Below are 16,637 nucleotides of genomic sequence, written 5' to 3'. Positions count from 1 at the left end.
TCTTCATCTGGTCCTGCCTCGCCTTCGTCTGGTCCTGCCTCGTCTTCGTCTGGTCCTGCCTTGTCTGGTCCTGCCTCGTCTGGTCCTGCCTCGTCTGGTCCTGCGGTTGCCACACCGCCGTCAGAGCCAGCTCGACCTGTTCCGCTTCGCCTCTGCTGGCCGTTTTCCAGGCCTCTAAGTTGGCATCATGGCCTTCGGGGACGGCCTCCGGAAAGAGTTCATCGCCGACGCTGGCATCGCGGCCGACCTCCGGGCCTGCTCAGTGGCCGCCACTGCCTTCCAAGTGGTCGGCCTCCTGATTGGTTTTGCCTGCGCCGCCGCCGTTGCCGTGTGCACGGTCGGCCTCCTGAACTGTTTGCCCGTCGCCGCCGTGTGCACGGTCGGCCCCCGGAACTGTTTGCCCATCGCCGTCATTGCCGTGTGCACAGTCGGCCCCCGGAGCTGTTTGCCCGTTGCCGTGTGCACGGTTGGCCCCCTGATCTGTTTTGGCTCTTGTGTTGTCGACCTCCAGGTCGACCCCCAGACTTTACTGTGGCCTCATGAATAGTCTTGTTTTGTGTTGTCCTGTTTTTGGTTTAATCTGGACTCTTGTGCTCCTTGTTTTTTGTTTGCCATCTGTTTCCGCTCGCTCTCGTTCATGTTCAGGTTTGTGTTCTGTACTCAGTTTGTTCCCAGTATAGTTTAGTCTTTGTTCGGTTCGCCTTTTGTCCATTTTTATTTTGTGTTTAATAAACCACCATCACACCTTTACAGGTGCCTGCGTTTGGATCCTCCTTTATTTTCCACACGGCTCATCTCGCTCGCCGTGACACTTCCTCTCTTTCCCTCCTCCCTCTGCCAGGGCGGAGCTCACCTGTGGGCTTCCACGCACCTGGTCGCCATCACGCACCTGTGGCTCGTTACGAGTGTTCCAGCTCCTTTATAAGACGGCAGCTCTGTGTTTCTCGTCGCTGGACCGTTGCCGACCTGCATTCCCTGGACCAACCCCTGTGTTTCCTGAGTGATTGAGTGTACGAGGAGTGGAGTACGTCATCGTGTTTTCTGTGGAGTGTGGAGAGGAGCGTGAGGAGTGGACGGAGTGCGTGTGGACTTTCAGCGTCTTTTCCCTTTGTGTGTGGACCCCCGGAGCCCGACTTCCCCCTCACCTCTGTAAATAGATCACCTGGTGTGCTGTAATAAAGATTCTTGTGTTTCCCAACTCAGAGCCTGCGCGTGTGTCCGTTCCATCCTGCTGTGATACTTGGAGGATGACTTTTACGCTGAACACATTATTACAGCATCAGGAAAAGACTCCTCACGCCACATTTCATTCCTTCCATTCAACGTCTCCTGATGTATTCACAGCCACCGAAGGCGCTGTACAGCACCGAGCACCTGAAACACAGACAGTTTGTTGATATTGTAATCAAAAAGGGAGGGGGGGCATTTTAAAAACGCACCCTCCCTATTGCACATGTCCCTAAAAGGTATGGCCTTCCAGATTGCCTCAGTTGTATCGTGAGTGTAATTTCAAATAAAATAAAATAAAACTCAGAAGCGTCTGTGTGTTGTATTCTCCTTTGGGGAGCACAAGGGTTAATTAATATATTATTAACAATAATATAAAATTATGCACAAAAGGAATTACTAATGTAAAAAAAAGAAGTGGTTTTATTTATATATGCTTATATAGAAATATATGCGGTGGCCCCTAGAGACAAAGCACGTACAAACTCCAAAACATGTACAAACTCCAAAACACATTTCTAGCTTTAACTGAACTTCCAAAATAGCTACCTAGATCACTTAAATTACACAGTTGAAAGCATGTGTGTATTGTTTGTGTATTTATACACAAGCACTCATATATATTCAAATAATTTTTAAAAAAATGTTCATTTACCTGTTACTACCACACACCAAATCCGGTCGTTGGTACTTGCTGGCTTGTGTAGCCACTAGGTAACAAAGCTCAACACTGCGCCTAGCATCCTGGAGCACTTCTGTTGTATTTTGTACGTGTTTTGAGTTTTTATGTGTTTCTGAGTTATTACGTGTTTTGGAGTTTGTACGTGCTTTGGAGTTTGTGCGTGCTTCAGAGATTTTACGTGTTTTGGAGTTTTTACGTGTTTTGGAGTTTGTACGTGCTTTGTCTCTAGGGGCCACCGTAAATATACTTTTATTTATTCACTCCACATAAAAAGTAATAAATAAATCATATAATACAAAAACGAAATGGCTCTTAGAGCCAATCTTTGATGTGAAAGACGCGAGGCGGCTCCTTATCGCGAGCCGTGGGGTTTTTTTTTTCTTTCTCTCACCCTCTCTCTCGCACTTTTTTCCGCTTAACTCAGCATGCGAGCCTTGTGCTTGCGCTGGGAAGAGAGGGGCAGTAGTTACACTGGCAGTAGCACAGGAACAGAGCAGGAGGGAAAGAGCCAGGGACAACAACGTCACATTAGAGAAGTATAGTAATCATCCACAACTATTTTCAGTTGTGAATGATAAAGGATTCAGAAAGTTTATTCATGCAGGCCCATATGACAGAGAATGTGCATGTTCTTTTTGTTTTCATATTTTAATTTATATTTAATTGTGTTGTGGTTTGCAGTGTTTTATGTTGTTTCACTTTAAATTTGTTTAAAAGAAAAAAGCTGAAATTTTAAATAGTTAAAATTTGAAATGTGAATAGTTGTTTTTTGTATTTTATGATTTATTTATAAAATTTTATGTGGAGTGAATAAATAAAAGTATATTTACGTTACCCCTAGAGACAAAGCACGTACAAACTTCAAAACACGTCTGAACTCTGAAGCACATACAAACCCCGAAGCACGTACAAACACCAAAACAAGTAAAAACTCAGAAGCACGTAAAAAACTCCAAAACACGTACAAAATACAACAGAAGTGCTCCAGGATGCTAGGCGCAGTGTTGAGCTTTTGTTACCTACTGGCTACACAAGCCAGCAAGTACCAGCGACCGGATTTGGTGTGTGGTAGTAACAGGTAAATGAACATTTTTTTAAATTATTTGAATATATATGAGTGCATGTGTATAAATACACAAACAATACACACATGCTTTCAACTGTGTAATTTAAGTGATCTAGTAGCTCTGTTTTGGAAGTTCAGTTAACGCTAGAAATGTGTTTTGTAGTTTGTACGTGCTTTGAATCTAGGGGGTACCGCATATATTTATATATAAACATATATAAATAAAACCACTTTTTTTACATTAGTAATTCATTTTGTGCATAATTTTATATTGTTGTTAATAATAAATTAATTAAAGCAAACAAAACAACCTAAAGAGCCATGTGCGAGCCGAAAGAGCCGGCTCTTTTTAGTGAGCTGAGCCGAAAAAGCCGGTTCTCTAAAAAGAGCCGGAAATCCCATCACTAGAGTGTGGAATAATCTGGAAAGCTGGCTGCCAGGAAAAGACCATGGTTCTAGACCAAAAAGGGACATTTCTGTGCTCTAAATAAAAGAAACCAGATAGTCACGCACACACTCTGTGGGTTCCTGATCTTTCACATCAGTTAAGCCACTTAACACTGACCTGTGAATCATTCGAGCATAAAAACAGCACCTAACACAAGAGATGAACAACTGTTTTTTATACTTAACAGAAACCTTTACTGGGAGCTTGTGACAAAACATCATTTGTTGTCCTTTATAAAAACTTGTTATATTTGATAGTACACACACTCTGTTTTTATCCCTTTATCTTTCATTGGTCTGTCGTTTGATATAATAAGAAAGTTAATGTCATGACTGCTCTGGCAGATGTGTGGAGTGAAGAGAGATTGGACCCAAATGCAGAGGCTGACGAGGACTTAAACTGAAAATATGCCTTTTATTGAGGCAGCACAAAACAACAAACAAAAATGCAGGAATACAAAGACTAAACTAACAAAAACTAAACAGGGAGGCAACTAGAAGCAAGTATAAAGAAACTAAAGATCTGAGACATGGAGCACAACAAATGATAACCTGGAACATGGGAAATGTCATGGATGATACACAGACAACCCAACAGCAAACAGAGGAAGGCAATGGGCTTAAATACACAGAGGGATAAATGAGGGAATAAGACACAGGATGAGAGCACAGCTGCGAGAAATCACAAACAACAAGACCATGGGGAAGGAAAACTGAAAACACTAACATAGCACACAAGACTATCAAAGTAAAACAGCAAACAAGAGACTTTTACAAAGACACAGAGTTGACACAGAGACATGACTAACTGGGGAGAAATTGGGGAACATGGAAACAAGAATGACTAGACGTGACACGTGGGACACAGGGGTAAGGCAAAGTAACAGAAACCTAAAGCCTAAGAATATAACACAAGAAGAAAACAATAAAGAGAACCAAAAACATACATAAGAATAATCAATGAATATAAATCAACAAACACAAAACACTGGGTCACAGACTCCGTACCATGATGGTTAAATGTACAATAATAAATACTTTAAATCAGATGACAATGTAGCTGACACTGTGTTTATTAGTGTGTGGTCAACCACAAATCTTCATACTGTCATCCATACATGAGGTCTTTATACAAACGATGAAAGATAATGAAAGAAACTGTTTAATTGATATGAAATGATTGAATTATATGAAATATTATGGCTTTGTCTGCCAGAGTGTTTTTCTGTAAACTACTTTGAACTACTGGCAGTCAGTGAAGTCACTGAAAGGCAAGATTCTATGTTGTGTTGCCGTAGTTTCCAGAGTTTACTTATAAAGCTCACTTACAGAATTCAGTTAGAAAAGTCAAGCATTTGAAAGGCGCACATTTGAAGGAATATTAACTCAATATTAACTCACTACGGTTTACATTTTCAATTTTAAAAGTTCTCCGAAATTACAATGAAAAAGGAAACAAGAAAAATTACCACTCCAGCCGATAAGAAAGATTCAGGAGATCAAGGTAAGTAAAATAATAAAATAAAATCCTGGTAAAATACAAATCCTAGAAATGTTGACACTGTGTGAATCATTTTTAGAGCAATTGAATCATATGTTTGATTGAAAATAGCTTTAATACAAGATGTCTAATCAAAGAAAGGTTACCGGTCTTTTGGTAAAATAATGTAATAAGTTTACTCTTGGACTCAACAGTAAAAAAAGACCAACAAGTGTCATCAAGATCTAAGACTTAGTAAACCTAGTATCAATTCGCACTGGTCAGTTTTTTTATCCCAAGAATAAACTTGTAATAATTTAAGCAAAAGCAATTTCAAATTCTTTGCCATCAAAATGCTTCCAGTCCTGATGTCGGGGACTCTTTTTCACCACTGTGTTGTTGTCGTTTATAGATTGTAAGAGCAGGACTGCTAAAAGAAAGGCCAGTCCTGAAAAGAAGACCCCAATAAAAAGGAGGAGGGTCGCTGAGCAGGCTGGTCCTTCCACCAGCTCAGATGTGGTCAAAGGAGTAAAGCGCAAGGTTGTGCAAGATGGAGAGGGCACAACAAAGAAAGCAAAGAGGGCTAAACTGCTTGATCATATGAGCGGTGACAAGGAGCAAGCATCCTCCTCGTTGGACTCTGGTAAAGGTAGGCTAATTAGTTGAATAAGGGGGTAGATTAAGTGTGGTTGCTAGGTTTAAGATATTGGTGTTTAGTGTTTGTGTCTATCATCCAGTGAGCTGATGTGCTTTTGGTGTTTTCCACATCTCCAGACTTGAACAACAAACAGGTGTGCGCAAAAAATGGCAAAAGAAAGGCCACGGGAGACAACAGAGAGTCACCCAAGAAAAAAAAAAGGAATGTGGACCAGGACAAAAAATCAGTGGCAGACCAAAAACGTAAGTAGCAAGCAGCTTGGGTTTTATATTCAGCGGAAGGGCAAAAGGAACATTTATGCTACAGAGGAGAGTAATTTGTGTCACAGCTGTAATAAAATAAGATTTGCTGTTTTGTCTGTTCAGGTGAATTCCAAGCCAGATATGTGGAGGAGCACCAGCTCGGAGAAGGAGGCTGCGGAGCAGTGTTTTCTGGCTACCGGATAGAAGATCGTTTTCCAGTAAGTGTTCAGATGATGGTAGTAAGACAGGCAGTAACGCAGATAATGGATAATATTGTAAACTGAGACGTCTGCTGTGTTTCCACCTTTCATTATGTCATACTGAGGAAATGCTCACCAATGCTCTGTGTCTTTTAGGTTGCCATCAAACACATTCCCAAAAATAAAGTCTACTGCAAAGTGGCGGTAAGCGTCCAACACTTGAATCAGTTTTACATTACTGGATTGAATGCGGCGTTCCTCATCATCCACTTTGTTGTAATATTTCAGGATGAAAGCGGGAAGAAGCTCTCAGTGGAAGTGGCCATTATGGTTAAACTTGCAGGTGAAGCAGAAGGGTCAGTGGGAATATCAGCACCTGTGTCCTTGCTGGAGTGGTTCGACCTTGGCAAAGAGCTGATCCTGGTGCTGGAGAGACCTGTCCCCGCTGTGGACCTGCAAAACTACAAAGCAGAAAATGGAAGAACTTTAACAGAAGACAAGGCCAAGGTAGGTTGACTGGGAGAACCTTAGACTGTACAGCATTCAATCAAGGCAGAAAAGCATTAACTCATTATTGTGTTTTTCATCTTTTTCAGGTCATTCTGAAGCAACTAGTTGATGCTGTAAAGGAACTTGAGGATAAACACATCTTTCATCGAGACATCAAGGGAGAAAACATTCTGATTGAGACCGGCTCAGATGTGCCTCGTGTTCGCATCATTGACTTTGGACTGAGCTGCTTTGTTAAGCAGCGATCTCTGTATCGCATCTTCTATGGTAACATATTCTGCTCCTGCTTTTCACAGATGTAACAATTTGTGTCTTTTGTTTTAGAAGAAATTGTAATTGGGTCTGTTTGTTAGGCACACCTCTTCACACCCCTCCCGAGTGGTACAGGAGGAGCTGCTACAGGTGTGGACCCACCACGGTGTGGCAAATGGGAGTGGTGTTGTATGAAGCGCTTCATGCACGGGACTTTAATACAGAGAGGTTCCTCACAAAGAAACTGAGCATCAAAAAGCGTCTGTCCACAGGTAAGAAAACTTCACACTTCCAGATTCACTGATGCCTTGGATCACTAGAACTATCATCTTCATCTTTTTGATCTTTTCTTTCTTTCAAGAATGCCGCAATTTCTTGGACGCATGTTTAACTACAGTCCCGGAGAAGCGCCCAACACTGGAGGAGCTCCAGCTTCACCCTTGGCTAAGATAACACACACAAACGCACAATTCACACCTTATCATATATGTATGATACATTGTAGTAACTTCCTTTCTTTTTTCTGTTGGACAGGAATAGATAGAATGGGTCAATCTTAAAAAATAAATAAAAATTTAGCTTTTTTGGAGTTCCTGTAACCCCCCCCCCCACCAGCCATCCCAGGAAAGGGGATCTCTCTTTGAATGGGCTTTCCCGAGGTTTCTTCCCATCGATCTGGCCCCCTGGGGAGTTTTTCCTCGTCTTCATAGAGAGCTTGGGCTGGGTCAGGAGCTCCATCAAAACTGTCTTTATTTGATGATTTTAATGTCATCAAATAAAGATGTGTTTTACTTAAAGTAAAATTTGATCAAAATAAAACTTGTTTAATTCATCTTTGCTGAGGATTCTCCTTCATTACTATTTCAAAGATTGTTTTGTTTTGGGGTTTTTTTTTTACCCATGGTGCATTTTGACAAGTAAGAAAACTGAATCAGGTTAAAGTGTGCACAAAGACAGTCACAGAGGTTTTTTCCTTCAAGAAGGGAGTTTTTCCTTCCCACTGTTGTTTGCTCATAGTGGGCTGTCTGATTTTAAAATTAAAAAAATTAATGAGAGGCATTCATAGCAGAGTTATCACAAAGGGAACTATATAGCTTAAATAATTTCTACAGGACGAATTATAACTTCATTATGTATAAAAGCTCCTGTGGATAATTCTATTTGTAACTTTACACAAGAGAAAGTTTGCTGTCACACTGTTTATAACAGGTTGGGTTTTGTCCTCTGAGTTGAGCCTTTGGTTGCAGTTTATTGAAGAATTTCCTCTGAAGTAGCTGTTGATGTAGATTTAAAGTCCTGTTTATATACAACACGTTCTCACTCCCAAAGCGTAACATTTTACGCTAGGTGACAAATCGTCACCATATTACGTTTTCGGCTACCCACCACGTTCCTAAATGACGACCTCGGAAAAAAGAGGAAATATGAGAACCGTCTGGACTGAATCTACACGTTTGCTCTTTTTCTTCAAATCGCTTAGTAGCACGCTATTTAACATTATTAAAGTCCTGGTTAAGGTCAGGAATAAGGTTATGGTCAGGGCTATGGATAAGGTTAGGTTTAGGGCTGGAATACAGGGCTGGAACGTCTATTACCGCGGGAGCGTCATTGCACTGGATTCCAGCCATAACCCGCCGCGTACCATAAGAACGCCGAAGGTCTCCTTTCGCGTTCCTCAGGAACGCCGCGGGACGTGACAAAACGTCGACATGTTACGCCTCGGGAGTGAGAACGGGCTGTTATATATAGAAATGTGCTTTAGTTCACGTTTTTTTACATGTCTGCCTCAGTGGATCAATAGAAGGTCTGGCACAGGAAACTGGATGTTGAAAGAAGGGTAGGAGTGTATATACACTACCAGTCAAAAGTTATGGTAGTCATGCTAGTTCAGTGTGATTCAATTTTGCATAAATCTCCAACAGTGTCATCAGCAAAGAACTTGACACCATCACACCTCCTCCATGCTTCACAGTGGGTACCATGCATGTAGAGACCATCCGTTCACCTTTTCTGTGTCACACAAATACGTTGCAGGTGGACCCAAAGAGCTCAAGTTTGGACTCATCAGACCAAAGCACAGATTTCCACTGGTCTAATGTTCATTCCTTGTGTTTCGTGACCCAAACAAATCTCTTCTGTTTGTTGCTTTTCCTTAGTGCTGTTTTCCAGAGGTGGGTTGAGTATCCAAAAATTGTACTCAAGGAAGAGTAGAATTACTTTACAATATTATTACTCAAGTAAAAGTGAAAAGTAGTCATTCAAAAAATTACTCACGTAAGAGTAAAAAAGTAGTTGGTGAAAAGACTACTCAAGTACTGAGTAACTGGTTGTAAGGTCTGATATATTTTTTACTTTTTAAAAATAAAAGCTATTATAAAAACAAAAATAAGTAAATATACAAATTTTAGTATTTTCAAACAGAATATATCTAAACACATTAAAAAATTAAGGCACAGGAGTCTCGCACAGTCTTTCACAAGCTCCAGATGCAGGAAGAGCTGTATTGATTTTGATTGACAGCTTCCTGATGTGAGGAAAGCTATGCAATAGATCAGGGGTCGGCAACCCTAAAATAGCTGATCTGCACTTTGCCAACATAAAGCTCCATAAAGTTGTTCTATATAGTCTGTAACTGTTGATATAGAGCATTAATAAATTTATTATTAATGCAATGGTTCATGTGGCACATTGACTTCTGAGGAAATTTTACCTCTCCAACTCCCCAGCTTCTGACTTTCCTGATCCCATGGACCCAAAGAAGTCATCTTCGTCCGATAGGCCGCTATTTGTGCTGGCCTCATCCAGCTCTGTGTCTAGGTGATATATGAAGTTGAGACCTGTGGAAAGATATACGGTTTTCAAAAGAATCATGTCTGGGCATTATAGTCCTGTATAAACTGCCAAGCTGTCTATACAGCAGATGATTGCCGTGAAAGTTTTATTCACACTGGACATGGTTTTTTTACTAAATCTGTTGAAAAACGACATCTTGTCATTTATATCCCGCACAAACACTATGCAATGAATTCCAGATTAAGTTCAGAATAAGAACGTATGCAAGGCAAGAGAACGCAAACAGCTCGGTCTGCGTGGCTGAAAAAAGAGGAAACGTGCCCCTTCCAACCCCAGGAGAGGGAGACGCAAGAAGCTAGCCGCCTAGGCTGTTTAAACTAAACAAGCTACTATTTCACATAATAAACCCCGTCAACCGCAGTATTGCCTTCTGATTTAACAGTTAAAGCAGCAGAGACGAGCTGTGTTTACATGTGCGTGGAACTCTAGCTTCATTAACCAGGTTAGCTGTTAGCTTATGGCTCACGCTAGCTAACCAGCGAGAGGTTAAAATGATAACCGAAGCTGCGGACACAACATCCACAAACTTATCTCACTACTGTGTAGCGCCGAAAATATGATGTGATTCTGGTTTAATCAAACTGAGGGCAGGAGGAAAACCGCTCCAATCCTCAAGGCCCAATGTTCTAAAACTATTAAACATTAGTGATGTGTCGGTCGCGAACGAAACAGCTCTAAGAGCCGGGTCTTTGAAGTGAACGACACGAGCCGGCTCCTTATCGCTAGCCGTGTTCTTTTTCTTTTCTTTCTCTCACCCTTTCTCTCGCACTTTTTCCGCTTCACTCTGCATGCGAGCCTTGTGCTTTGCGCTGGGCAGAGGGGGGAGGGGCAGTAGTTACACTCACAGTAGCACAGGAACAGAGCTGGAGGGAGAGAGAGAGAAAGAGAGTCAGGGACAACAACGTCACATTAGAAAGGTCTAGTAATCATCCACAACTATTTTTAGTTGAGGATGATAAAGGATTCAGAAAGTTTATTCATGCAGGCTCATATGACAGAGAATGTACATCTTTTTGTTTTCATATTTTAATTTATATTTAATTGTGTTGTGGTTTGCAGTGTTTTGTGTTGTTTCACTTTAAATTTGTTTAAAAGGAAAAATTTAAATAGTTAAAAGTTGAAATGTGAATATTTGTTTTTTGTATTATATGATTTATTTATTAAATTTCATGTGGAGTGAATAAATAAAAGTATATTTACGTTACCCCTAGAGACAAAGCACGTACAAACTCCAAAAAAAGCGTACAAACTCCAAAACACGTAAAAACTCTGAAGCACGTACAAACTCCAAAACACGTACAAACTCCAAAACACGTAAAAACTCAGAAGCACGTAAAAACTCCAAAACACGTACAAAAGACGACAGAAGTGCTCCAGGATGCTAGGGGCAGTGTTGAGTAGGGCTGGGTATTGTCACTGATTTCTAGAATCGATTCAATTCACAAGGTCCCGAATCGATTCGATTCAATTTAATTCGATTTGAATCTGGGAAATTTTGACAGTCAGAAATATTATAATTCAGATCAGTACATTTACATATTTTTGTATCTGTAAAAAGGAAGCTGACACACGCAAGACTTTATCAAAGGTGTAAGTGTCAAGTGACTCGATCAATTTAAAAAGAGCCAATTTAAAATCCAATTAGTTTTCTAGGATTCAAGCAAACTACATTCAACCCGGAGGGAGCTCTAGCTGCAGTTTGTTAAAGATATTTTATTTATTTATTTATTTATTATAGAAAGAGGGGCAATACATATTAATGAACATTTTAACAAATGTAAATATGCCAGATTATAGCCTTGGGCTAATTTCCATCTGCAGACCCTCTGGCAGGTTGGTGTTAAACACAAGTTAGTAAAAACATACAGAGACACTATTTACAGGTCATGTGACAAGGACAAAAACAGTGATCACATTATACTAGAACAAACAATGACAAGGAGAGTGGACACAGAGGACAGTATAGATAACAATAACGGAAACACATCAATTATATTGCACAAACCCCAGTATTGTACATGCCCTGACCATCGTGAGATTGCGTTCACCCATTGCACTAACAGTTGTTTCCCTTTTTGTAATACACTAACTCTTTTTCCCGTCCAATATAAAACATGATTATTAAACATGATTACATGTTTGTGTGTAGTAAGTAAGTAAGTAAGTAAAATTTATTTATATAGCACTTTTTAAGACAAAAACGCTGTTACAAAGTGCTTCACATAAAAACATGTCAAACGAACAATATTAGAAGAAATATAAAAGCATATCAAACAAGCAATAGTACAATATAAATATAAAATAAGACAACATATTACCCAAATGCCTGTCTAAACAGATGAGTTTTAAGCTGTTTTTTAAAAGAGGCCACCGTGTCGATGGTCCGTAGTGAGGAGGGTAAACCGTTCCACAGTATTGGAGCCAGGGTTTGAAAAGCGTGATCCCCCTTTGTTTTCAGACGAGTCCGTGGAATAGATAGACGACCACTATCAGTGGATCTAAGAGTTCGCTTTGGAGAATAGGGTTTGAGAAGCTCCGAGATATAGATGGGGGCCTCACCTTGTAGAGACATAAACGTAAAGGTGAGGATTTTAAACTTATATCTAAGTGTCCCTCAGGCTGTGTGTCCCTCAGCCGCCCTTTTAAGTGACTCTTAAAGATGGGTAGACTTGTACTTTCCCTCACTGACAGTGGAAGACTATTCCAGAAGCTCACTCCCTGATATGACAGAGCATTCTGTGAAAAGGTGGTCCGCCTGAGTGCCAGTTCACAATCACCTCTAACAGTGGCTCGAGTCAGTCGAGACCCGGCAACACTGCTAGACTTTTGTTTAATAAAATCACTCATTGGTGGAGGCGCCAGACCATGTATAATTTTGTATATTAGACAGGCAGATTTAAATAATTTGAAATTAGTAAAATTTAAAAACTTGTATTTTTCTAAAATTTGACAATGGTGATATGAAAAAGGTTTTTTATCTAATATTTTCAATGCTCTTTTGTAGCATACTTCAATTGGCCCAATAGCAGCAGAGCTCGTATAGGACCAACTTGTAATACAATATTCAATATGAGCCAGTATCATAGAATGCAGGAATGTAATCGCTGCTGTGTCTGTTAATGATGTGCGGATATGTCTAAAGTTCTGTATATTAACATTTACAGTTTTCACTACTTTTTTAATGTGTTTTTTAAAGGATAATTTAGAGTCTAGTAGCACTCCCAAATACTTAAATTCCTCAACATTAATTAATTCTTGTGCACCCAAGCAGACTTTTACTGCAGCCACGGTTGTTTTAGGTTTACTAAAAAACATTGATACGGTCTTTTTAAAATTAAGGCACAAGCATGAGTCATTCAGCCCATATTAACTTGAATATTCCGGGCAGTATTTTTATTCCCGACATTAATGGTATTAGTGCCACCAAAGGAATTGTTTACTATGCTCACAACCGCATTTTGCTGTGAAATGGCAGGTTGCCCTTGGTTTGAATCTTCTGTGTCTGAGTCATCTGGGCTCCCCATACAGCACTCACACAAGCACACAAACAGATTTTTGCAATTTTGATTGTTTGGCCTAGATTCAGGTTCAGGAGCTGGGTCCTGTTGTTGGTGATGGTGTGTCTGTGACAGTTGATGGTTTATTGGCCATCAACTGGCCATCAACTTTGCATTTTTGATTATTGAATCTAGATTCCAGTTCAGGTGGTGTCTCCTGTGTTGGGTTGGTGACAGTTGATGGTTTATTGGCCATTGCGTTTTAATATCTATTTGCAGATAATTTGTTTTCTCTTGCTTGTAAAAATATACATAGCACAATGTAAACAGAACAAGTAGGATAAATAATAAATAAACAAGAGCAATAAAAAACATAACTACATGTCAAATATTCATTAAAGTTTTTTAATATGAAAAAAATGAAGTGACTTGTAAAGCAATAGTGAAGTTTCTGTTCTGACCTCCATGAACTGTTCCATGACAGAAAAAAACACTTTGGTCTCACCTGTCCAAATGATAGTGTTCCAGAAGTTTTGTAGTTTGTTCCCATTAAACCTTACAAAGCTTTGTTTGTTTTTTAGAACAGAAATAAAACAAATCTGGAACACAAATGATGACATTTAGAGAAATATTACAGATAAAGTAAATAGCAGATTTTATTATTATTTTGCCTTAGTAAAATGTTGAAAAAGTATTAATTTAACAAGCTCCTCCTGCTAGGCATGACTGCAAAATGTAATTACTTATTTAATTATATTTTACATAATTACTTATTTTCTTGAAAAAAAAAACATATTAGAGATGACATTTCCTGTTACACCAGTTTAAAACTTTTTGATATGAAATTTTTCTTAACAAAGTTACAAAGTGCTTGAAAAAATAGAAATACTACAAATGTAAACAGAGTAGAATAAAAACTAATAAATAAACGAGAGCAATAAAAACCATAACTACATGTCAAACATTCATAAAAACCCTTTAAGAGTATTCAGAAGCGACTTGTGAGACAATAAAAAGTTTCTATTCTGACCTCAAGAGCTGTTCCATGGAGTGACAGAAAAGAAAAAAGAACACACTGAAATTGTTGTGCGGAAACATAGTACAGTGCTTATTAGCAGTATCATTATAAAACACTACACTTGATTATTAGTAAGTAGAAGTAAAATGACTGGTCTTTGGTTAAAAATGCAGCTACTGAAAATTTTAGCTTATGCATCTTTGTCTCCCCCTGCTGACAAGAGGAAGAATCTTTTTGGCCTGTGACCTCTAAGCATACTGCAGCGTTTTGTGTGTACTGCTGCCACATTACTCCTGAAGTGAAGAAGAGAGTTGCTTAAAATACTAGTTTTAAGATTTGCATCTAATTTCTTTCTCACTTCTCCTCCAGACTGCACCTGGTCTGCATCTGGTAAAAACATAGCAACAGCCAAACCAGTTGGGTTTTCGGACTCCTTTTATGGTAAAGTTCCTTGGAGGGAAGTTACCAAGTGTTATGAAGGAGCAGGAGTGTGGTATGAGTTTGAAGAATCTGTTGATTTTAAACATTTACAGTTGTGTGGGGATTTTCTAAATATATGTATATTAATGTTCCCATTGTTTAACTATTATATTATAATTAGAAATTTAAATGGCAGATTTAACACTACTATAAACAACCTATGTTTACTCTTAATTTGATATTTCATTGTTGTTTTAGACAGTGGGAGGAGCCTCTCACTATATAATCAGGAGCTGCATCTCCTCTCCAGAGCTAGCCTGGGCCAGGTTATGATTGTGAACAGACTATAGTGGCCAGTGTTGGTCAAGTTACTTGAAAAAAGTAATCAGTAACTAATTACCGATTACTTCTTCCAAAAAGTAATCCCGTTACTTTACTGATTACTTATTTTCAAAATTAATTAATTACTTAGTTACTTTTTAAAAACGATTTACAACCTGAATAGGTGATAAAGCGATAGATCTTTCAGCCCAATTCTACTTTTTCTGCATAATCCATCATACAAAATGTAATCAAATGGAAAAGTCTCTTTTTAAAACTTGTTTTATTAGTTTTAATGTTTTAGCTTTATGCATCAAGCAAAAATTTAATTATATGCAACATTCTCTGACTGGAAGAAATTAGTTTAATATTTAAACCTATTTTCTGCACATTCCAGCACATAAAATAAAATATTTTTTGTGTTTACACTCAGTCTTTCAAATAGATGCAAGTAAAACACAGCAGAAAATAAATAAAGTCAAAGACTCAGCGGTCCTGTTGCTCTATTTTCACCTGTAAAGCAGGAGTGGGGTAGGCGGAGGTTTACCCTGGTGCAGGTGTGCTGCGGTCAGTGGAAGAATCCGCGAGTTTCTCTGTGAATTTCCCATTACGTCATAGCGCACTCTGTGCTTGCTTGGAAGTTTAGGGGGTTTTTTTCGCTGTAAAAAGAAGTTTTCTTCCCACGCACAACGGACGCTAATGTTTTTGTTACTTTTTATGGAAGTAAGGTCAGTACTTCCATGCTTTAAACGCTGCACGCTCATATTCTCTCCGCACTCGATATATGATCCATTGTTGATCTGCACACAGCTGTTGTCACCAACATTGCACTCGCTTACGTCACTGTCATGAGACATTCTCGCAAAAAAATCACGGTTTTAGTAACGCAGTAACGCAGCGTTCCTACGGGAAAGTAACGGTAATCTAATTACCGTTTTTGCAATAGTAATCCCTTACTTTACTCGTTACCTGAAAAAAGTAATCCGATTACAGTAACGCATTACTGCCCATCTCTGATAGTGGCTTTATTGTCAGGGGCCCCATTAAAGGGGGTTTCACCCAGTGCAAAACTGTTTTTTGAGTAGTTCAGTTTAGTTCAGGATTGTCTTGAAGTTGCAGATGTGTTTTCCGCGTTTTGTTTCCTTGTAAAGCTTTTCTAGTTTCATTTTTCATTAGTTGGCTCAACCACAGTTGTGAAGAAAGGAATAAATCAATGGGCTGTCAACCAACATTTTTTTTCTGCCTCTGACTCAGACAACCTTCACAGCCTCTAATTTATTTTCTCCATGGTAGGTCAGAGATCACTCTGCCACTGTTGGTACTAACTTATATGTCAAAGTGGGGTGGCGCTGTTGACGTTGTTCTTAAGTGGCAGAGAATTTCAAATTCAGTGTTTCAAACAGCTCAACAATTATCACCTGTGACCTGCTCCTCCTGAGCCACAGCCACCCCAATGATGACGAGTTCATGATGAGGTGAACTGAAGAGGAGGAGATGGACATTTGCTGCCAGGGTGAGACACATGTTGCTTGCACAGTCCTTTGGTGCTGCAGGCAGATCCAGGTACAGAGAGAGAAAAGGTGGAGCTGTTGGTGACATGTAGCACTGTTAATGAATTTTGGAAAGTGAGTTATGTCTAGACTTAGGTTTTTGTGTCTGTGTTAAAAGGACAGGGATTTACAGAATCCCATTTGTTCAAATTTACATGAATAAATATGGTTATGAAATAAGTAATGAAATAAATACATGCTACAATAATTAGCT

General features: G+C 39.4%; 1 protein-coding gene and 1 long non-coding RNA gene across 5 annotated transcripts; one reads left to right on the top strand and one right to left on the bottom strand.

Annotated features, from left to right (window-relative positions):
- Nucleotides 1–3,300: 3,300 nt before the first annotated feature.
- Nucleotides 3,301–7,243, top strand: LOC309695162 (serine/threonine-protein kinase pim-1-like). 2 transcript variants are annotated; one of them, XM_082515653.1, is made up of 9 exons: nucleotides 3,306–4,926; nucleotides 5,315–5,551; nucleotides 5,677–5,802; nucleotides 5,926–6,020; nucleotides 6,159–6,206; nucleotides 6,291–6,509; nucleotides 6,599–6,779; nucleotides 6,866–7,036; nucleotides 7,126–7,243. In XM_082515653.1, the coding sequence occupies exons 1-9, from the start codon at nucleotides 4,866–4,868 to the stop codon at nucleotides 7,215–7,217; spliced, it is 1,230 nt and encodes a 409-aa protein (XP_082371779.1). In that variant the 5' UTR covers nucleotides 3,306–4,865; the 3' UTR covers nucleotides 7,218–7,243. The 2 variants fall into 2 exon arrangements, with proteins under 2 accessions (XP_082371778.1, XP_082371779.1); XM_082515652.1 differs by having other exon boundaries at nucleotides 3,301–4,926; nucleotides 6,159–6,509.
- Nucleotides 6,353–13,450, bottom strand: LOC309695195. 3 transcript variants are annotated; one of them, XR_014273059.1, is made up of 4 exons: nucleotides 11,936–13,450; nucleotides 10,373–10,480; nucleotides 9,475–9,601; nucleotides 6,353–6,463 (listed from the first exon to the last, which is right to left on the bottom strand). It is a non-coding gene; the product is annotated as an uncharacterized lncRNA (long non-coding RNA). The 3 variants fall into 3 exon arrangements; XR_014273060.1 differs by lacking the exon at nucleotides 11,936–13,450 and adding an exon at nucleotides 10,823–11,724; XR_014273061.1 differs by lacking the exon at nucleotides 11,936–13,450 and having other exon boundaries at nucleotides 10,373–10,676.
- Between the last annotated feature and the right edge of the window lie 3,187 nt (nucleotides 13,451–16,637).

The sequence above is a fragment of the Aulonocara stuartgranti genome (genome assembly GCF_965226115.1).
Source record: "Aulonocara stuartgranti genome assembly, chromosome: 19".
Classification (NCBI taxonomy): Eukaryota; Metazoa; Chordata; class Actinopteri; order Cichliformes; family Cichlidae; genus Aulonocara; species Aulonocara stuartgranti.
Note: the sequence above shows the minus strand (reverse complement) of the source record. Positions and strands in the feature narration are given on the sequence as shown.